A 24,134-nucleotide genomic window follows, 5' to 3' on the forward strand; every position below is an offset into this window, starting at 1 on the left:
AACAACTACTGGTGCTCTTGTTCCCCTGGGTCCTAGACTCCCTCTGTTCCAACTCCAGTGGGGCTCAGGGCTAGTGACACAAGTGAGGCTGACCTAGTCATTTCAGGTATGTGACAGCTCACCTTTATTAAGCCCTTGAGAGACTTAATAAAAGGAGAGCCGACACCAATGATGGTCACTATTCCATCCCACTGAAACCAATGATGGGGCACCATATCTCCCACAGACACCAATGAAGGGCACCATTCCTCCCTTGAATGCCAACAATTGGCACTATTCCTCCCACTGACACCAGCAATGGATTACCAGTCTTCCCACTAAAACCAAATGGGGCATTGGTTACTCCCACTGACACCAGGGCATATTCTGGTCCCATTGGCCACAGTTTAACCTAAAGCTTAAAAGGACAGTAAACTGGCTCTTTGTTTAGAAAGTTTGGAGACCCCTGGACTACAGAATGACTACAAAGTTACAAAACATTTGATATATCAAACTGACATACATAGTTAACATAATACCACTAATAAATAAAAAAAAAAAAAAAAAAAAAAAAAAAGGGAAGAAGAAGTGGTCTTGCTTATGAATCATACCAATTGAAACAACTTTCTCAGTTGATATCATTTACCTCATATATGGGTCCACACTCAAAAACACCGATTCCAACAACAATTCTAAAAATCAAACAAAAAGATGATCAAATCCTAGTTACAGGTACACAAAAGCAGCTACTAAAACAACTTTGCTTCACAAAACACAGCTTTTTAATTCTTAGCATCAACTGAATCTTAGAATGTATAGAACAGTCAAGTTCAAGAGGAAACCATAAATCCCTGGATTGGAGTTGTGGTAATGCACAATATCATTTGCAATGGATTTTGGTGCATTCAGTTAGACTGGCTCCCTAATGCACCTCTATAGTAGCTACTAACACAGCTGCAGTACAGTGCACCATAATGAATGTGGAGGTTAGGATGGCATTTATAAAAGGGTGTCATACACCCTTTAAAATTCTGTTGGGTCACTGAACTGGTGCTTTCGCACGATTCCAAGACTGGTACATGCATCTGTCAGTGTCCACACTGAGGTGGAGTGTCCATACTGCACATTCCTTCTCCAGTGCAGTCCCATCCCAGCAAATGCACCTGTCTCACAGATAGGCACATGGCGGAAGAGTTCTGTAGTGAGGAGAGTTTCCACCCCCCCCCCCCCCCCCCCATCAGGTCTGCCTTGCTAGTGATTGACAGCACACAGCAGCTGGTAGATCCATAGCCACTATTCAGTGTGAGCAACTATTTTCAGTAAACTGGCAGGTCATTCAAAATGAAAAGCCTAGTAGCATTCAATTTTGCCACCAATCACATCCTGTAGTAGGAATGGGCCATTAAAAGGAATTCTGCCTTCAGATGCCCAACAAAGCAGGTGGATGGCTGGCCTGTGTCCACTCCACTTATACAGCCTGCTCTCCTCTATGGGTGGTAGTATGTAAACAGACCACCTGTCCATTTACACCTGACAGCCATCTGATCCTAGCCGCTAGAAGGAAGGGGATCCCCATCTGTCCATTTTTATGGATCGGATGTAGGCTGGTGTAAATGGACATATCCGTTTGCATCTACTGCTCGATAAGAGGAGAATAGAGGATCCACCTAGAACACACACACACACAAATGTAACAAGAGTTTATTTTGTACATAGTCGCATGCAATGAATGATTACAGATAATAAACACTTAGAAAGCCAGATATCCCTTACCTCCATCATTGAGTGGCGGAAGTTCCTTTTCAACAAGCTTAAAATCTTCAGGTTTTGGGGCACCAACAAAATGCTGCACCATTGTCCAGGACTTGGATACAACCATGATAACTGGCCTGTCAGAAAATAACTTCTTAAAATACAAATAAGACCTGTCACAAGAATAAATAATTTTATACTGTATTTGTAATCTATAAGCAGGAGAGGGTGGACAAACCATATGTAAACCCAAAAATTATATTGCAGCTTACCAGACCTTAGATTTCAACTTTCAGTTGAACAACATTTCAGCAATTATAGAACATACCTTTTAATCTTGGCAGAAATGAAGTGTGTCGTTGTGAATGGACCTGGTCTTTATTGGGTAAACTAAAGTGGATATAAAAAGTCTACACACCCTGTTAAAATGTCAGGTTTCTGTGAAACCCCCAAAGATAAAATTTCAGAACTTTACACCTTTAACCACTTGCTCTCTAGAGGATTTACCCCCCTTAATGACCAGGCCTCTTTTTACTACTCGGCGCTGCACTAATTCAACAGAAAATTGCACAGTCACGCAATACTGTACCCAAACAAAATGTCCTTCCCCCCCCCCCCCCCACACACACAAAGCTTTTTGGTGGTATTTGATCACCTGTGCGCTTTTATTTTTCACGAGATGAGAGATAAGAGAGATGAGAGAGATGAGAGATAAGAGATATATAAATTTAGAAAACTCAAAGTTAGTAATTAATTTAGGCCAAAAAGTATTCTGCTACATGTTTTTGGTTAAAAATCCCAATAAGTGTATATTTATTGGTTTGTGCAAAAGTTAACATCTAAAAACTATGGTATAGATAATGGAATTTACATAGCTTTTACTCCGACTGCCCACCATATTTCTTGAGGTGCTAAATTACCAGGATAGTACAAACACCCTCAATTGACCCCTTTTTGGAAATTAGACACCATAAGCTATCTGCTGAGGCATATTGAGTCCATGGAAGATTTATTTTTTTTACCACAAGTTTCTGGAAAAATAAACTTACACAAAGTTGTCATTTAAATGATACATTTTTCACACAAGCCATGGGTATGTGGAATTACACTCCAAAATATATTCTGCTACTTCTACCAAGTATGTAGGTACCACATGAGACTTTTTGGGAGCCTAGCCACATACAGGAGCCTGAAATCCAATGACCACTTTGAAAGCCTGAAGGTGTGCAACTTCCTGACTACCCATCAGTTTCAAAGGCCCTGAAATGCCAGGATAGCACCAACCCCCCCAACTGTCTCCCTCTGCTTGTAAAAGCAATCCTGAAGCCAATTAGCCACGAGGATTGCTTTTATATGAAATACGATTGCCAGCTGAAAAAAACGATACCAGGATGATACCTGCAGCTTTAGGCATCCTGGTATAACCAAAGTCCAGTGATGTACCAGCACCTCGGTTTACGAATTTAATTCGATCTGCAGGACATTTTGTATAGCAAAAAAATTTGTAAACCAAAACACTGTTTCCCATAGGAATGCACTGAAAACCAATTAATCCATTCCAAAGATCAGAAAAACCGTAAATGCTACTAAAATACCGCACAAGTTATTTTATCAACTCATGTGGTATTTTAGTAGTGACAACCATGTGTTAATGCTTCAGTTGTCAGTGGGGTCCCCCACTGGCAGCTGAATGTAAAAATTGCTGGCAATTTTTTTTTAATTGCCGGCAATTCATTCAGCTGTCAGTTTAATAGTTAAAATAATATTTCCTTTGTTTCTTAAAAAGATACAAAGTATCCTATAGCTCCAGGGAAACTGACAGCTAATGTGAGCTATAGTAAAAAAAAAAAAAAAAGGAAGAAATCTCTGCCAAAAAAAAAAAAAAGTGTGTGGTATGCCCACCATTAGAATATACCACCCTGCATCCACCCACTTCTAATGGTGGGCACACATTAGGTCACACTTTGCCACATGCGTCACTTCCAAGATTGAACAAATAACACGCTTGAATAAAAATGGTCCATGTATAAGTGGTACCCCATATGGAAAAAGGATGACACCAAGTCCCAAACCATCTTGCCACTGCTCCCCATGTAGTCTGGGCATCCGGGGCTCCACATGACTCCTTTCTCTTGTAAATCTGAAACTTATAAGTATAGCCAGTTGTCCTCTCACAGGTCTTCTACATCTTGACCCCACATCTGGCACACTTGCTGGGAAGAATGTTTGAATGCAAGGCTGCCAGAAAAATTAATGGAGGGACTCATAAACTCAATTTTTTTTGCTAGGGTGTATAGACATCTGCAAATTTTTTGTTAAGACGATTTTTGAGGGGCTGAATTTTGTGGAGCCGGTCAAATTCAGGGTCACCCCAAGGACGACAGTGTATTGGGCATATGATTAATCTGGTCTGTGGGTCAATACGATCGCAATTAATTTTTTTTCTTAAAGTAATGCCTATGTTGAGGGTTAGGTCCACAAAAAAAAAAAAAAAAAAAAAAAAATTAAATTTTGAAACCATAATGAGACAATACAGGAGGGCCCTGCCCCTTGGAGCTTACAATCTGAGAGGTATGTAAAAGACCAGGATGTACTAGGCCACTAGTACTCAACAGTTCACCAAAAGGTAGCGTGGCACTAGTACTGGCACTCTGCTGCATATGGAGAGTCAGCAAAATTTACCGGCAAGTGCTAACAGTGATCAGGACTGATTCTGCCAACACTGCGGTTTTGTGTGCAAGGTATCAAGTGACAGTCGGGGGGGGGGGGGTGGAGGATGGAGAAGCATATGGGCTGGGGCTGATCCAACTAACGCTGCATTTTTGGGGACACTATAGTGGTATAGTGCTGATCTGATCAAAGATATTGATCAGTTCAGACATTATACTAGCAATGGAGGTTTGTTGTGTATATGTGTGTTGCTTGCAATCAAGGGGTTAAATGTGATGACTGGTGTATTGATGGGCAATCTGACACCATCTGGGAGGGACGTGAAAACCACGGGGGGCGCAAAATACATCCATGATTTTGTGCCGTCCTGTAGCAGTAATTATGCTATAAGGCGTTCAGGAAGCAGTTTGTGTTATGGCGCTACGTCATTTTACTGACAAAACAGAGGGCGCACAGGCCTAGTGTATTACCATAAAAAATGTTTAATAAAAAATAAAGTAGGTGTTATACTCACAAACGACAATATAGTCAAGGCACATCATAAAGAACAGCTGGGTCAACACCGCGCTGAGTAACAGTCCGCAATAGGGAGTTTAGACATCCAAAAGACCGACGCGTTTCGAGGACTTGCCTCTTCCTCAGAGCCAACTGACCAAATGTCTGCTCCCTCTTTTATATGCTCACTACTAGTTAAACCAAAGGTCACATGGGCCATCCTGGACACTCCCCTGTGCAGGTGGAGGAGTCACAGGGGCAATCGACAGTGTAAGTAAAACACAAAAAGGTCTATAAAAAAAAAAAAAAAAAAATATATATATATATATATATATATATATTAAATAAAAATCCTTCCCTGGTGATGCACTGCACTGCTCGCCTTTAAATAAATGGATGAGCAACGCTACAAAGCTGCCTAGTGCTCTGCTTGCCATAGACAACCATGGGACATGGATTCAATATAGAGAGTAGAGCTGAAACCCAGCAGAGACACTTATTAATTCATAGAGATGCAGCCTAAAGGGTGTGTGCTTATCATTCCAGTATAGTCATATGATGAAATGTAGGCATGTGTGGCAATGTAGTGCACCATGGATGGATATGCGATGCTATATACAACAAAGGAGATAAATCACTAGTAAAACATAAATGTTGATATAAAACGTTACAAAAAACTTCTTAATATGGTTCACAAAGTTTAAATAAAGTAAAATTAAATAAGTAGTTACAATATAGTATAATATCTGGTAAAATTGGTATAGTGTATGGTATATGTGTGTATGCATAGACATGGAAGCATAAGAAATATAAATATATAGGACATTAAAGAGAAAAAAAAAATTATATAAAAAAAAAATATATAAAAAGATGTATGTGTGTGTTATATATAAGAATTATATAAAAATGTCAAAGGCGTTATGGAACAAGCACCTGCAGGATGAGAAAGCAGTGCTCGAAGAGAGCTCACTGGACAACATGCGTGCGCACATGTGTGTGTAACACGTCCACATGAGCAACTGCTTTTTGGTAAAACACACACACACACACAAAATGGGTGACCAATGAATGACCCATAGACACAAGCGTATGGGAATGCGATCATACGCATGCGCCTAAGGGTGACACAATAAATATGAAGTGAGCAACCTAATGTGTAAGGATGCAGGGTAATGGTAGCTATACTGATGATACTATAGTAATCATAGCTGATAAAAATGAATATATCTAAAGCATACATCTGTAGTGGATGGTGTACCCACTATAGGTCACAAGGGAAATGATGGTACTAGCACTAAAGGGGGGGGGGGGGGGGGGGGGGGGAAGGGAGGGGGAAAAAAAAAAAAAAAAAAAAAAAAAAAAAAAAAAAAAAAAAGGGGGAGGGGGTTTGGGAGAGAGACAAAAAGGATGAGAGTAGGACTCTAGGGAACATGTGCAGCTCAGCAGAAGGTACCCATTCATAACAGGGAGTCAGGGGATGACCCCATGTATCTCAAGATCTTCATTAAGCCCAGTGGGAGAGAGGGAACCCAGAGTGAAGATCCAATAGGTCTCCCTCTTATATAGTCTTTGGAATTTTCTTCCACCATCTGAATCTCCTGTGATGGATTCAATACCAAATACTTTCATGCCTGATGGATCACCACTGTGTGCCTCCCGAAAGTGCCGTTGTACGGAATATTTGTTTTTGCCTTTATTGCTCTCCTTGTAATTAATGTTGTTACATTTGCGTTCGCCAAACCTGACCCTCAAGGGGCGCATGGTTTGGCCAACATATAGGAGGCCACAGGGGCAGATGAGCCCATAGATCACAAAAGTACCACAGTTGATGAACTGCTTAATCTTATATGTATGGCCATTGGTGCCAGCCACCTCTTTCTTTCTGTGGCACATGTATTTGCAGGTTCCACAATTGCTCACACCGCATTTGAAACTGCCCCTTTGATCAAACAGGGCAGACCAAGGATTGACCGTATTACTGGCACCAGCAAGAAGCTTCTTAATTCTACTGGGTGCTATGTGACTCCTGAGATCCCTAGGTTTCCTCAACACAATTTCAGGTCTGGGGGCAAGGCTTTGACCAAGAACTGGGTCCTGCTTAAGAATTTTCCAATGCTTTGCTGTATGTCGAAGGCTTTAGTATTGAACCTGGTGCAAAACCTGACCTGGTTATTAAATCTATTGTTGGGGTCTTTAGTGGCTTTTTTGGCAGCTGTGTGTGGTATATGCAGTGGACTCTTATTATAATTTTTTTTCTCTTTAATTTCCTATATATTTATATTTCTTATGCTTCCATGTCTGTGCATACACACATATACCATACACTATACCCATTTTACCAGATATTATACTATATTGTAATACTTATTTAATTTTACTTTATTTAAACTTTGTGAACCATATTAAGAAGTTTTTTGTAACATTTTATATCAACATTTATGTTTTACTAGTGATTTATCTCCTTTGTTCTTGTATATAGTATCGCATATCCATCCATGGTGCACTACATTGCCACACATGCCTACGTTTCATCATATGACTATACTGGAATGATAAGCACACACCCTTTAGGCTGCATCTCTATGAATTAATAAGTATCTCTGCTGGGTTTCAGATCTACTCTCTATATTAAATCCATGTTCCATAGTTGTCTATGGCAAGCAGAGCACTAGGCAGCTTTGCTCATCCATCCATTTATTTAAAGGCGAGCAGTGCAGTGCATCACCAGGGAAGGATTTTTAATTTTTTTTTTTTTTTTATATACCGTATATACGAGTATAAGCTGACCCGAATATAAGCCGAGGTACCTAATTTTACCACAAAAAACTGGGAAAAACTATTGACTCGAGTATAAGCCGAGGGTGGGAACACCAGTGGGAGGAATAGCGCCCCATCATTGGCGTCAGTGGGAGGAATAGCGCCCCATCATTGGCGTCAGTGGGAGGAATAGCGCCCCATCATTGGCGTCAGTGGGAGGAATAGCGCCCCATCATTGGCGTCAGTGGGAGGAATAGCGCCCCATCATTGGCGTCAGTGGGAGGAATAGCGCCCCATCATTGGCGTCAGTGGGAGGAATAGCGCCCCATCATTGGCGTCAGTGGGAGGAATAGCGCCCCATCATTGGCGTCAGTGGGGGGGTGGAGGAATAGTGCCCCATCATTGGGGTCAGTGGGGGGTGGAATAGTGCCCCATCATTGGGGTCAGTGGGGGGTGGAATAGTGCCCCATCATTGGGGTCAGTGGGGGGTGGAATAGTGCCCCATCATTGGTGTCAGTGGGAGGAATAATGCCCCATCATTGGTATCAGTGACACCAATGATGGGGCACTATTCCTCCCACTGACACTTGCTGACCCCTGTTCCAGTATGGTGCTGCTGCAGCCAGCATATGTGGTTGCAGCAGCACCTAAGCACGGCACACTTACCTGCATCTCCTTCACTCGACTTTCGCAGGGCCGTTCAGCTCCGCCTCCTCGCCGGTGATTGGCCGCCTGTGTGCCTTTCCTGAGCTACAGTTCTGGCGGCCAATCACCGGTGAGAAGGCGGAGCCAAGCAGCCGCACGAACATCCAGTGGACGAACCGAATGAAGGAGCAGACGCGCTTCCTGGACCAGAGCCAGGTAAGAGACAGCAGCCCCCCGCCCACCCCTGTACTTAGTGTCCCTTCTGTTGGAAGGGGGGGGAGCCATCTGCAGACGTTGACTCGAGTATAAGCCGAGGGGGCCGTTTTTCAGCACAAAAAATATGCTGAAAAACTCGGCTTATACGGTATGTGTAACTTTCCATCTATTTATTTTTTTCACTGTGCACACTTCTTATGGTTCATATGATTTTATGATTGAAACTAGTGACAATGGTTTTATTTATATATATATATATATATATATATATACACATACACACACACACACACACACACATATATATATATTTTATAGACCTTTCGTGTTTACTTACACTATGTCGATTGCCCCTGTGACTCCACCTGCACAGGGGAGTGTCCAGGACAGCCCATGTGACCTTTGGTTTAACTAGTAGTGAGCATATAAAAGAGGGAGCAGACATTTGGTCAGTTGGCTCTGAGGAAGAGGCAAGTCCTCGAAACGCGTCAACCTTTTGGATGTCTATACTCCCTATTGCGGACTGTTACTCAGCGCGGTGTTGACCCAGCTGTTCTTTATGATGTGCCTTGACTATATTGTCGTTTGTGAGTACAACACCTACTTTATTTTTTATTAAACATTTTTTATGGTAATGCACTAGGCCTGTGAGCCCTCTGTTTTGTCTTTCCTCATTCAGTATATTTGGATTTCCCCGGTCCATTTGAGGGCAGCAAGGTGTGCATGTTCCAGGACATTCTTAATGTGGTTGTAGCATCGAGTCCATCCCCAAGCACAGGAGCATTTGTGTTTGCTGGTTTTGTCATTTTACTGACAACTGTGCGGTCATGCAATGCTGCACCAAAATTAAATTTACATATTTTACCCCCATGAATTGGGCTTTTGGTGGTATTTGATCGCCTGTGCGTTTGTTTTGTGCTATAAAACACAACTGAGAAAAAATATTTATTTTGGACCTTCTGCTATAAAACATGTCCAGTAAAAAAGTAAAAATCAAATTTAATCATAAATATGCCAAAATTTATTCTGCTACATCTTTGCTAGAAAAGAAAAAATCCCAATTCGTGTAAATTAATTGGTTTATGTGACATTTATAGCATTTACAAACGGCAGTATATATACTGGGATTTTAGTTAATTTTTTTTTAACTAGTAATGGCAGCGATCAGCGACTTATAGCAGGCATTCTGACACTGGGGAGAACTGACTGTCACTGACACCAATACAGTGATCAAGAAAAAAAAACCCCACACACTGTACTAATGGCACTGGGCAGGAAGGGGTTAACATGAGGGTTGATCAAAGGGTTAAGTGCTGTGCTGAGTGTTTTACTGCAGGGTAATGTGTTGGTGCTTCACTGTAAGCACAGCCATCCAGAGCAGTGTGCCCGAGCCGACAAGGAGGACTGTTGGTAAACAAAGCAGTTGTCACGGTCTGGGTCAGGTTCAGAAACCAGTTGCTACAGCAGTGTAAGGCTTACCTGAAACCAGCAGGATAGGTACACCAGTGGGTCCCCCTGGGAATGACACAGGCTTACCTGAGGTGCGGGGTCTAAGTATTAACTGGTTTTCACCAGAGCTCCTAATGGTGGAGATGGAATTGGCTGCGTGTTAATACCAAGTCGTAGATCTCATGATCACCCCACCAGGGAATGAGCAAGCTGGAAGCCAATAGCAGATCAAACAGTTTAGGGATCAAAACGGAAGCAGAGTCAGTCACAAGCCAAGGGTCGGTCACAAATGGTAGTAGATAGGATGAGGCAGAATCGTAGTCTGGCAAGGAGAAAGTGCATGGACATGGCTTTTATAGGACGTTCATGGGAGGAGCAAGGAGTTAAAGGTTCAAGACAAACAGGGCCAAGACAGGATCATCCAAAGAATTGTCAAGGGAGCTGTCCAGCATTCCAGGTGGCTCAGTGAGAAGAAACATTGCCTCTCACTGTAGAAGGCCCAGGTTCAATCCTAGGCTCCGACAGCAGTTCTCCTCCCCATTGGAGATCCTTGGTAATCACAAGGCACTGGTGGGGAATCAGTGGCCAGGACCTGGTGATTGACAGCCACAAATGACAGCATGGGTACGGCACGTGTGACTCGCTCAAGCCCCCTACCTGGAAATACAAAAAAAAAAAAATCACGTACATCTGATTTTGTGCACCCCTGCTGCCCTGTAACAGTACTTTGCTATAGGGCAGTCTGGATGTGGTTAAAAAGGGATGTTTTGAAAACTTTAATTTGATCACTGGCTGCAGCCAATTGGAAGAGTCCCTGTCAGAATTTCTCTAGCCACTTTATTTACGTGGATGGGTGATTTTGCCAATGCTCTTTGATATAAAATAAGTGTGTATATCCACATTTAATCCATTTTGCCTGTGCCCCCTGCACCACCATTTTGAAAAGGTTTGTCCAGGGCCATCTTGCAATATAGTTGTATTGTTCATGTGCAAGATTGCCACACAGCTCATCTTACACATGTTCCATATGACATTACGTTAATCTGTTAATGAAGCCTTCTCCCTGAGATCTCACAAATGAGTGTGCTGTCATACAGTATATGTGACATTAGGTGCAGGACATCTCATGCTTCCTCTTGTGCATGTACAATATGTCAAGGCCGCAAGAGATCTCCCTAAAGGCACTGATATTGTTTTCCCAGGGAGCATCAGAGCAGCTGGGGAAACCAAGAAGGAGTCACAAGAAAGTTAAGTAAATAAGAAAAGAAAAACAGTGTTACTAAAGTTTACATCAGCATGCATCTCATACGGATATGAAATTTCCTAAGTTTTGCTGCATTCCATACAGAAAAATATGCGACACTTGACTGCAGTGGTGTGAACTAGGGCCATTGCAATCAATCAATTTTAAACACTGTCCATGCATTTTTAATGCCAAAAAACAAAAGAATGCACTGGTGTGAACCAGTCCTTCGTTATCTAATGTAAGGTACCGGGTCAGGATGAAGTTTTGGGTCATTGCACATTTACAACCCTGACTATCTGTATACAGTTGCAAGAAAAAGTATGTGAACCCCTTGGGATTACGTGGAGTTTTGCATGAATTGGGCATATTATGTGCTCCGAACGTCATCTAAGTCACAACAATAGAAGAACAGTCTGCTGAACATAACACTACACAAACATTAGATGTTGTCATGGTTTAATTGCACATAACATGTAAACATTCACATTGCAGGGAGGAAAAAGTATGTGAGGCCCTAGCTTAATGACTTCTCCCAGCTAATTGGAGCCAGGAGTGAGCCAACCTTGACTCCAATCCCAATCAGTGTGATGATATTGGATGTGTTGCTGACAGCTGTCCTGCCCCTAAAAAAAAAAAAAAAAAAAATCTGTTTTGGGTTTACTGGTTTCAAGAAGCACTGTCAGATGTGAACCATGCCTCGCAGAAAAGAGCTCTCAGAAGACCTACGATCAAGAATTGTTGACTTGCATGAAGCTGGAAAGGGTTACAAAAGTATCTCCAAAAGCCTTGATGTTCATGTGTCCATGGTAAGACAGACTGTGTACAAATGGAGAAAGTTTAGCACTGTTACTACTCTCCCTAGGCGTGGTCGTCCTGTAAAAATGACTGCAAGAGCACAGCGCAGAATGCTGCATGAGGTAAAGAAGAATCCCAGAGTGTCAGCTAAAGACCTACAGAAATCTCTGGCACATGCTAACATTTTTGTTGACACATCTACAATAAGGAAAACATTAAACAAGAATGGAGTACATGGGAGGACACCACGGAGGAAGCCATTGCTGTCCAAAAAGAATATTGCAGCACGTTTGAAGTTTGCAAAAGAGCACCTGGATGTTCCACAGCACTACTGGCAAAATATACTGTGGACAGATGAAACCAAGATTGAGTTGTTTGGGAAGAACACACAACACTATGTGTGGAGAAAAAAAAAGGCACAGCACACCAACATCAAAACCTCATCCCCACTGTAAAACATGGCGGAGGGAGCATCATGGTTTGGGGCTGCTTTGCTGCCTCAGGGCCTGGACAGATTGTCGTCATTGATGGGAAAATGAATTCCAGAGTTTATCAAGACATTTTGCAGGAAAACGTACGACCATCTGTCTGCCAACTGAAGCTCCACAGAGGATTTTGTGAAGGAGTGGTCCAAAATTACTCCAGATCGTTGTGCAGGTCTGATCTGCGACTACAGGAAATGTTTGGCTGAGGTTATTGCTGCCAAAAGGAGGGTCAACCAGTTATTAAGTCCAAAGGTTCATATACTTTTTACTCCCTGCACTGTGAATGTTTACATGTTATGTGCAATTAAACCATGGCAACATCTAAGGTTTGTGTAGCATTATGTTCAGCAGACTGTGTTCTTCTATTGTTGTGATTTAGATGACGTTCAGAGCACATTTTATGCAAAACTCCATGTAATCCTAGGGGTTCACATACTTTTTCTTGCAACTGTATCCTGTAAGACAATGATTGGTAATGCTGTAGGTAGAAGGCAGAGTATGAAGAACTGTACGTGGCAGCAGGGGCGTCCCTAGGGTTGGTGTCACCCGGTGTGATAGCACCCCCTCCGACGATCCCCGCAGAATGGATCGGATCTGCAGATGGAGCATAATGGATCGGACTGTAAGGGTGTGGAGGCATTGATAAATACTAATGTGTAATGTTAAACTGTAATATACCAGAAATATGCTCTTTGGTCAGTAGATGGCAGCAAAGTACAAGAATAGATTTTTCAGTGATGTTTGCCAAGACAAAATAAATGCTTATTTACCCCATAAAGTTTAATGAATGCTAATTTAGGGGTTGAGTAGGACCCTCAGAAGGGTCATAGTGAACTGTAAATACAGGTTTGAGGCTGCAATTAAGAAATTGCTTACTGCATCACAAACTCTATGGGAAGGGGAGGAGTTCCTGTGCAGAGGAGGGTGAGAGAGAGTCTGGCTGGTGTATACTGAGGGCATCTGGAGAATTTGTGTGGGGCCTGGAAGAGGATTTACAGATCACAATGGAGTCTGGCGACGGCACCTAGGGAAGATTCACTGCGACAAGACCAGAAACAAATTACTGTATGGTCTGGTTCTGGAGTGGACCAGTGGATCAGGAAAAAGCACCAAGAGCCTGCCATGGAACTGTAAGTGCGGCTTTGCCGCAGCACATCGCACCACACATGTTCAGTAACATTTTGGATATACCAGAAAGCTACAAAAGACATACTCCACTTTCCTTTGGATTACAAATAGTATTGCGCAATACTTAGGGTGCACCACAATGTTATATCTTGCTCAGGAACATTCAGGTGCAGCCAGGCTGCTTTCTGGACATTGAGGAAAAGTCCGCAAGTACGGGGTTAGTGTTAGACAATATTATTCTTACTGTATGGTTAGGCGCTGTTATCATTCTGTTTACGTATGCTCAACTACTTGTTCACTATAACTGTTCAGTAAACGTAATTGTTGTAAAAGAACCGCTGTGTGTGGCATCGTGTACCCTCTGAATCTGTGGGCCCAGCTCTCGGTTTTCCTTCAGGACTCCGATCCATTATGCTCAATCCGCAGATCCGATCCATCCTGCAGGGATAGTTGGCATGCAACATATAAGGGGTGACAACAGTCCCACTCCACGAAAAGGTAAGCTGTAAAGCAAGCAGATGATCCCCACAAGATGGATCAGATCTGCGGATTGGGGAGCATAATGGACCGGAGTCTGATCCATTATGCTCCCCAATCTGCAGATCTGATTCCATCCTGCGGGGATCATCAGTTTACAACTTACCTTTTTGTGGCAAGGGTCTAGTGTCACCCCATGCGGTAGGTGTCACCTGGTGCAGCATGCACCCCCTGCACTTGCCTAGGGACACCACTGTGTGGCAGTACTGCATGATGAAAACCATTGTGATAATACAGTACAAGACTGTAACATGGGGCAGACTGACCATTTGGAAACTCTGGCACTGCCCGAGGGCCCAGGGTCAGTAGGGGGCCCCATGAGATGCCCCTGGTACCTTTTTCATAGGCTTTTGAGTTTGGGCAAGGACACAGGGGCCCCATGATCCCCTATTGCTCGGGGGCCCCATGAGTTGTCAGTCCGCCCCTGCTGTATACTGAGCATCAGAGTGCAATACAGAGGGACTACTTGTATAGTTGGAGCTGTAACAGGGAGCAAGAGCCACATAATCCGATGACTCCTCTGTAGTGCTGACTCCTGTACCATGCTGAGTGATACCAACTGCACTATGCCTCTTATAACAGCTAGTGGTCTCCAGAGTGGTGCCAGCAGGACAGAAGAGATCTTCACCTGTGGGAAGCAATACACTGTGCATATTGGCGTATAGGGCTGCTTTCACACCAATATGCTGCAGTTTACCTGCACCGCAGGTGCTGTGCATGTGCAGCTTTCCTACACTTAGCCATAGACTTCTATTATATCCTGCAGGTTTCTGAAAGTGCACCACACCTGCAGGATATAATAGAAGTCTATGGAAAAGTGTAGCTAATCCAGGAAATTTGCTGATGTGCTGTGCTACATGTAAACCACAGCACATCAGTGTGAAAGCAGCCTTATAGGGGGCTCATTGACATGTGCAGTTTGGGAGGTGGGGGTAGTAAAACCCCATAGTTAAGACAGGTTTTTAGCACCCCACTCCCATTTTAGTTGCAGGGGCCAGGGCTGTACACATCACAGTGAGGGCCAATGCTACTGGCAAACTAGGGTGCACTGGAATGGGGTGTCTCTCTCCCCCGCCCCCAGAACAAGATCCGTCCTCTGACCACCCCAGGTCTTGGGCATACTTTTTTTTTTTTTTTTTTAAATGAGAAATCTCTTCCAGCAATGCTGCAAGCATGGATGTATACATTCTGAAAGCATACCTTACAAAATATCGTGACCTCCCTCTTGTCTCCTCCTGCTTCCCAACATTCTTGGACCAGCCTAGCTGAACTGCAGAGCAGGGACACCATGCCCTTCACCTCCCAGTGGAGGAAAGAGCTGGTGGACAGGCCCAGCATGGAGGTGGTGGTGCCAGGGACCGGTGGCTCTTCTCCTCTGAGCCCAACCTCTGCCACTCCGGGACTAACTCCTTACCCTCCAGTGCCCCCTGTAGTAGCCCTGGCAGCAGTGCCAGTATCCTTGAGCCCAGCTCCACCCTGTGCTGCCTCCAGGATCACCTCCTACCCTACAACCGGAGTTGGGACCCCCGGAATGTAGATGGACACCAAGGATCAGACTAAGACTAGCAGATGACACCAGCTGTCCCATCAGAAGATGCCCAGCAATGAGTGCATTTACCAGCTACTGCACCCATTCAGCACGAAGGACAAGGTGAGCGAGATCTGATAGACTGAGTGATTGGGGAGGGGGCTGTATGATTACATCATCCTGGTGCAGAGTTTACCCATCATTGGGGCTCCATGTCACTGTTCCTCCTACCCCCTGGAGGGATCTGGGAAAGTCTGCATTGTCCTCTAGCTGCAGTCAGTACAGGACAGACAGGGAGCATCCCATCAGAGGCTCTCCATGGCTACCCCTGACCTGACAGCATTGTAAGGGCTAAAAATAGATTTACAGTATTTCATTTTACCGGTTTAAATATTCAGCAATTTTATTTGGGGTGGGGGTTGCGGACAAGTAGCTGGTCTCGCCTAGGGCGCAAAATAGTCTAGCACTGGCTGCAGCCCTAGTTATATAACCAGTCATGGTTGGGGGGGGGGGGGGGGGGGGGTGTAGCATCTGCCAAGCATGACCCATTAAAGTGACTGCTTTGCTAGTGCCCTGCAACCTTGTGCAGTACAGAAAACAGAGGGCAAGTTCACACTACATGCATTAGTTGCTTAGTAAGCATCAGCACATGCAGTTCTAGTGCGCTTCAGTTGCAAAAAAAAAAAAAAAAAAAAAAAAAAAAGTAGAACATGCTGCATTTTTCTGCACAGGACTGTACTGGAATGTGGTAAAGGCATCAAAAACACATGTCCCTATTTATATTGAAGAAAAATAAGGAAAGAATCTGGAATGCATAAAAAGTGCACGCCAAAAATGCACACTAGATGCAGTTCAGTGTGCTTTTCTCCTGTATCAAAAAATGCATGCACAGTGTTCTCCATGTATTCCAATGGCCCCAGTCCAGGCTAGCACAGTCAGTTCCCAGACAAGGGGGAAAAAAAAAAAAAACTGCACAGACCCATACTGGAACATGGCAAAGTGCATTAATACTGCACCGGAACGGAGTGTGGTGTGAACTGTAAGCAAAAATGTATCCTGAATGTGTTTTTGTAGTGTGAAATGGCCCTAAAAGCTGACAGCATTGTGTTGCTTTCTCACCACCTGCTTTAACCCCTTGGACCCCACAGAAGCACACAGTTGCAGGGCGCTTGCAATAAGGTTGCCTCCTCATCCCTTTAACCCACTTGCCTACCGGGCACTTATACCCCTTCTTTACCAGGCCAATTTTCAGCTTTCAGTGCTGTCGCACTTTGATAATTGCGCGGTCATGCAACATTGTACCCATATGAAATCTATCATTGTTTTCGCACAAATAGAGCTTTCTTTTGGTGGTATTTACTCATCGCTGGGAGTTTTACTTTTTGCGCTATAAACAAAAAAAGTGCGGAAAAAAAAAGTTTGTTTCTATTATAAAATTTTGCAAACAGGTAATTTTTCTCCTTCACTGATGAGCATTGATGAGGCAGCACTGATAGGTGGCATCACTGCTGGGCACTGACTGGCGCAACTGCTGGGCACAGGTGGGTGGCACTGGTGGGCACCGATCAGGGCACGGATTATCGGTGCCGTGATCCCTGCTCTAATTGCCGGTTCTCGGCAGTACTTTCCTCATGATCTGACAGCGTGAGGAAAGTGCAGCCGAGAATTGGCAATTGCATTTCCCTGTGATCAGTGTGTCATTGGACACGGCTGATCACGTGGTAAAAGGCGGCTGTGATTGGCCTTTTACCACATCACGTGATCAGCTGTGTCTGTAGGACAACGATCACAGAGATCGCCGGGTGCACGCCCCAGGGGGGCATGCAGGAGAGCGCGCTCTGGGGAGGACGTCATATGACACCCTCCAAGAACTGGCTGGCCGCAGTATAGCCGTCATTCGGCTATCTGCGGTCGGCAACTGGTTAAGTACCGGTGCGCACTGCTGTGAATTCCATGCAGATCAGATGCATTCAGAAAAACAGATTCGCATGTAATGTCAAAAAGTTTTATTTTCAATGAGGCCTGTACTAAAACTATGCGGTGTGAATATGATGCGTTTGAAAATGGTGCTGTGTGAGTTTAATATGGTGCAAATGTCATCTCCTGCTATGCCCAGTCTGTAGCTGGCCAGCTAAGACCAGTCCTAGGTTGCTAATATGGTTCACATATATGTATATACCGAATCTGCCAATAACCTCAGTACAGTGTATATGTGCATATGCTAAAGCCAAAAGCAGAATCATTGCTGTAATTTATGTCTTTGATTGTTATATAACATTTATATATTCATTGTGTTAGCAGAAAAGGAAAAATATGCCTTTAAGAGTATATAGGTGAGCCAATCACAGACAGCCTCACTGTACAGAGCCGTAACCAATCCCAGCCAGTTTCACATTTATGCCTGTGTAAAACTCCCTGCTAGATTGTTCTAGAGACACATGCTCACCAGACAGAGGAGGAAACAGAGAAGTTCCAGTCAGAGAAGCTTTATGGAAACAGAAGGCCAAATAGGTATTTAATGCACTTGTGTGTTCCTCTGTTGTTTAACAGTGCAGGTAGATCTGTGTGTAAAAACTGTTGTATGTGTTTACTTGTAGTTCCACCGAATTTAACAAATTAATCTAACATAAGCCAACGAATCCAATCGAATCTATCGAGATAAGCTATCGAATCAACCCAATGTAATACAAATTAAACTATTGTAATACAAAATAAATAAGTCACTGTAAGATAAACGAAACAAGCCATTGTAAGCCGTGTTATATGAAGAAGATTGAAGTTATTAAAGAAGTTAAGGTATTCGGTGTGCTCTTTAAACCTACTGCATCCATAGAGCGGCATTGGAGGAATTACAGAGTAAAGTCAGTCTAATCAAACAAAGAAACAGCAATTGCATCATTTTTCTAATGCCACAGCGCACAAGGCACCAAAGGTTGCTGCGCCTGCCACACAGTCCACTCAGAAATTGCATTCAATTCGCACCCGTCAGAACAGAAGTGTGAACCAGCACTCAAAGTGAACACATTACACAGGTTCTGTGGCTGATTAAGCTGGTAATTAAACCTCACCGTGCCTTATTTGCAATAAATAGCCTCAGAACCAGTGTAATTAATATGCATTTGGTTTTTTAAAGGGATGAGGTGGCAACCCTAGCTTGCAGAGAGTCCCCATTTACTTGAATGGGTGATTGGCATCTGGTAGCACCCACCAAAAGCAACAGGGGGTTTAATTCCTGCTGCAGCATGTAGGAATTGTGGGTGGCAAAAATGACAACTCATCCACAGGGTTTTACAACCTCCCCAACTGTGTGAGCAAGCCGTATGGCTGCTGCTGCCCATTGCAACTAAGGGATCATTCACAAGTGCAGTAGTCACTAATGCTCCTCTGAGAAGTGATCCAAGTGTGTTTGACATGTGGTGAGGAGGTGATACGTTGCCTCACCACCTAATTTAAACCCATGATTACAACACAATAGGAGGATAGAGGTTTCTCTCAGGTGTGAGGAGGCAATATCGTGCCCAGAGATCTTTGACTTCTCCCATGTTTTTCAGGGAAATCTCCATGTCTTTGACCGCCTCCCATATAAGTAAATGACGGATGGGCAGCAGTTCTCTCGTTCTGGGAGGACGTCCTCCCACGCCAACCGGGGGGCGCGTCGATTGGTGGTGTGCTGTGTCTCTAGGACAGCGGATCACCAATCAGCGGAAAGAGCTGGGGGACGTTGGCTCATTCATGTGATCAGCTGAGTCCAATCACAGCTGATTGCATGTAAACAAGGAAACGCCGGTTATCGGCATTCCTCAGAGTAAACATCTACACTGATAATCAGTGTAGCCCCATCAGAGCTGCCTTTCAGTGTCCATCAGTGATGCCTGTCAATGCCCATCAGTGCAGGCTCTCATTGTCCATCACTACAGCCTCAGTGTACATCAGTGAAGGAGAAAAATTACTTAGTTTGTTATAAAATTTTATATAAAAAAATAAAAAAAAAATCCATATGAGTAGTGTTGCATGACCACACAGTTGTCAAAGTGCGATAGCTCTGAAAGTTGGCCTGGGCAGGAAGGGGGTGAAAGTGCCCGGTAGGCAAGTGGTTAAGGTTACCTACCCCTGGTAAACAGTAACATCAGTTACATGACCTGTTCAGTGCAGATGTCATTCCAATCCACAATAGCCACCTATTGGTGTACTACATTTCATCCAATGCTGTAGCACAGATGAAAAGTTCTAGAACAAATGTAGAAACTATAAGCAAAATTCAGGCAGCACAGTGGCTAAATGGTTAGCACTTCCACCTGGCAGTACTAGGGTCGTTGGTTCGAATCCCAACCATGGCACCACCTGCTTGGAGTTTGCATGTTCTCCCTGTGCCTGCATGGGTTTCCTCTGGGTACTCTGGTTTCCTCCCACACTCCAAAGACATGCTGGTAGGTTAATTTGATCCTGTCTATATTGGCCCTAGTATGTGAATGTGAGTTAGGGACCTTAGATTGTACACTTAAGGGTCAGGGACTGATGTGAATGTACAGTAAATATGTAAATTGTTGTGTAAGTGCATGTAATAATAATTACAGTAAAATGTTATCTTGCATTTGTATGCAAGAAGTACAAATTAAAATGTCACTGTTCTTTATACAAAATTGGCTGTTTTTCCCTTGTTATCCCCTGCCATTCACTAGTAAGTGTCCATCTTTATTGCAGTAATTAACTTTAGTACTCATTTACAAAATATTGACCTGCAGGGGGGGGGGGGGGGGGGGGGGGGAATCTCTTTTTTTTTTAAGAGGACAGTTGACATCAACACCATACCACAACTACGTTCATTACACATTGTTCCGTGCAGACCCATTTACTCAAGCTGCTCGACAAACAACACAGGGTATCATTTTTGGTCACAGATGTAAGGCTCAGCATCACATCTTCAGCATGTGCACCACCACGTCCAGCAATCATGTGTGGTTAAGGGGAAATGGGGGATGGTGGGGAAGAGAGCAAAACCACAACATTAATACCCATTAACACCCCCCCCCCCCCCCAAGCCAAGTGTAAGCCCTGGTTCACATTGATGCGGTCCGGAATTCACAGCATTTTCTGTGTGAATTCCACACCGCATCAGAATCATACCAGCCTAAATGAGACCATAGTGCTGCCAACAGCTGAAAACAATTGGACTCTTACAAGATGTTGCATAATTGGCTTGTCATGATCAGATCTCAGATTGCAATTATCTCCTGGCATAAAGACAAATCTGGATTAGATAACACTCACATTCTGCATAGGCTCTACTATTGCCTATTATAAAAAAAAAAACGGTTAGCCTAAGTTGACACTACAGCGGTGCGGTAAATGCCATGTGATTTGCACAAGAACTGCACTCCTGTACAAATCACATGCGGTTTGTATGCAGTGTGATCAGAGCCATACATTTTGTATGGCTCTATTAGCACGGCACCAAAAACATGAGGGACCCTTTTTTGGTCTGCAATATAATTGGATCACATAAGTATTCACACCTATGCAATCCAATTCTGCACATCACACCGCATTTTGCTGACCAGTGCTGGGGTGTTAACACACACACCTACACCTGTTCATATGAACTGGGTGCAATTGCAATGCAGAATGCGCCGCATCAGCATGAACAAATCACTTTCAGGGAAAGATTTCTGGTTAGCTGGGAGTGTCCCTAGAAATGAGAGACATTTAGCAGCTACACAGGATTAAGATCTCATGATTGCACAGCAGATAGGACTGAGCTGGCAGAGGGAACAAGCACACTGCACACCATGTTCCCCGCAGATTTCCAGGAAGGAGATCATGACACTTACTTGCTGGGAGCTTCTGTATGGAGAATAGGTTTTCTTGTTGGTCACTGAGCAAGTAAGAATGCAGAAGTGAGGGGTTAGCCCGCTATTATACAAGCCTGAGAATGTCCTCCCCACCCACCTCATTCATGATCACCAGTATTCACTCCCCTTCTCTGTCTCCTCCTCTTTCACACATGGATGGAGGAGTTCTACCTTTTACTAGGATGACACTTAATTTACTTATTAATCCACTTTCTGATCTTGTGATGTAGATGTAAACCTGAACTGAAAGACGTATAGTTTGCTAAAGCAATATGTATTATAAATTTAATATAAGGCCCCTTGCAGGCAGGGCTGTCTATCTGCAGTGCACCCAGGAGGATCAGGTGCAGCAATCATCCCCACTGCAGGCATCCTATCAAAGTCCATGGAGGGACAGAGCGATACCAGTGTTTAGGGCCCTGTAAATTTAGAGCAAAGTTTCCAGAACCTCATCCCTCAACACACAAAACCTTAAAGACTGGTACTACATGGGGCAGCACAGTGGCTACTGGTTAGCACTTCCGCCTGGCAGTACTAGGGTCATTAGTTCAAATCTCAACCATGGCACCACCTGCCTGGAGTTTACATGTTCTCCCTGTGCCTGTGTGGGTTTCCTCCAGATACTCCAGTTTCCTCCCACACTCCAAAGACATGCTGGTAGGTTAATTGGCTCCTGTCTTAATTTGCCCTAGTATGTGTATGTATGAATGTGAGTTATGAACCTTAGATTGTACACCCCTTGAAGGTTAGGGACTGATGTGAATGTACAATATATATATGTAAAGTGCTGCATAAATTGATAGTACTATAGAAGTACCTGTAATAAATACTCAGAACACTGTCCAGCTGCAACCTGCCATAGACCTTGGCCAGCTGCCTGTAATGGGGGTGAATGCTGCACCTGGCCCTCCCAGTCGCAATAAAACACCAGGAGGAATGCACTGAAGATAGATGGCCCCGTGTGCAAGTCATCTTATAGGGCTCATTCATGCCACTGCAGTTGAACTTCATTGATCTACATAGGTCAACACAGGCTCAACACCAAGGCAAAAAGGAAATGTGCCCTGTTTACACCACAACACTACCTTGAGATGGGTTGCATAAAAATACAGACATGCTGCATTTTATTCACAATGCAGATCACCTCGTATCACTGACCACTACAGCTGCGGTAAGAGAAAATGAAATGACATTTTGTGACATTTAAATTATTCGTACAAACATAAATAAAAAAGGAAAATAGTGCCTTGCGTTGTAACAACCCAAGGCACTGCCCATTACTGCTGATTCCCAACAGACACCAGCCGGACAGCACCTAGGCTGGTGTGAGTGATCCCGTAGTCCTCATGCACACTGGACGGTTTGATAACGCTGGTAACGTTAGCTATGTAAAGTCACATTAAAAGTTTTTAGCTTTGTTTAGCGTTTTTGCATCAGCGCTTAGTGGCGTTTTTCCATGTTTAGCTTTGTTTTCCCACTTTTTCCCGCATTCGTTTTTTTTACCAAAAAAAAAGATTTTTTTGTTGTCAAAAAAGGCCAAAAATGCCGGTTTGAGGTGTTTTACAGCATTTTGCCATGTTTTTCAGCATTAGAGCGTTTTTACAGCTAAACAACTCCTCCAGAAACCCACTAGTCCTGGGTTTTTTTTCCAGCCAAAGAACGTTGATTACAGTCTATGTGTGCATGGACACATAGGATAACATGCTGGGGAGTTTAATAGCTGTAGAAAAAAAGCCAAAAACAGCAGCTGTAAAAACGTCCAGTGTCCAAAATACTTACAGTATTTTTGCCTTGTTTTCTGCTTTTATTACATGTCAGAGCTGCTGATCACCTGCAACATCTTTGAAGCCACTTCTTCTCTACATGCACTCACTCCCATTGTAAGGAGGTAGATAGGATCAGCTCAGTGTGTTTTATTTATTTCAAACAGCTTTACAGCTACATCTCGGTTACAATCTTGGCATATTTGGACACCCAGTGTCCTCCCCAAAATGACCCAGCATATGATAAATTGTATAAAATTTGTCCACTTCTCAATTTTTTCTCTGAGAAATTTGCCCAATTATTTGTCCCGGACAAAAATATCTCTGTGGATGAGTCGCTTGTCGCCTTCACTGGCAGGCTGAGCTTCAAGCAATTTATCCCCAACAAAAGGGCCCGATATGGGGTTAAACTCTATAAATTATGCAACAGTGCCATGGGGTATGTGTACACCTTCCTCGTGTAAGAAGGAAAGGCCACCCAGCTGCATCCCCCTGAATGCCCAGATTACATTGGAGCAAGTGGAAAAATTGTTTGGGAGCTTGTATTTCCACTCCTTGAAAAGGGTTATCATCTCTATGTTGATCATTTTTACACCAGCCTGCCCCTTTTCCGAAATCTTCACTGAAGGAAAACACTAGCATGTGGCACCATGAGAGCTAGTAGAAAGGGCTTCCCACAAAGGCTGGTGAACACAAGACTACAACGAGGGGAGTTGGTGAGTTTGCGGAACAAAGAAATATTGGCTATGAAGTGGAGGGACAAATGAGACATCTACATGCAAATCACCAGAAGAAATGGCACAATCCAAAAACCCGAATGTGCCCACGATTATAATTTGT

At 43.6% G+C, this 24,134-nt stretch overlaps 1 protein-coding gene across 2 annotated transcripts in view; it reads right to left on the reverse strand.

Moving 5' to 3' along the window:
• Positions 1–21,617, reverse strand: part of LOC149473683 (prostaglandin reductase 1-like) — a 44,320-nt gene extending 22,703 nt beyond the window's left edge. For both annotated transcript variants that reach the window (XM_089674862.1, XM_089674852.1), the window contains exons 1-3: positions 21,511–21,617; positions 1,753–1,868; positions 626–671 (exon numbers count right to left, since the gene is read on the reverse strand). In XM_089674862.1, coding sequence (XP_089530988.1) covers positions 626–671; positions 1,753–1,858 — 152 coding nt within the window. In that variant the 5' untranslated portion in view covers positions 1,859–1,868; positions 21,511–21,617. The remainder of the gene's footprint in view (positions 1–625; positions 672–1,752; positions 1,869–21,510) is intronic.
• Between the last annotated feature and the right edge of the window lie 2,517 nt (positions 21,618–24,134).

The sequence above is a fragment of the Staurois parvus genome, unplaced genomic scaffold (genome assembly GCF_062004578.1).
Source record: "Staurois parvus isolate SC_StPar_1 unplaced genomic scaffold, SC_StPar_1.0 ptg000012l, whole genome shotgun sequence".
Taxonomy (NCBI): domain Eukaryota; kingdom Metazoa; phylum Chordata; class Amphibia; order Anura; family Ranidae; genus Staurois; species Staurois parvus.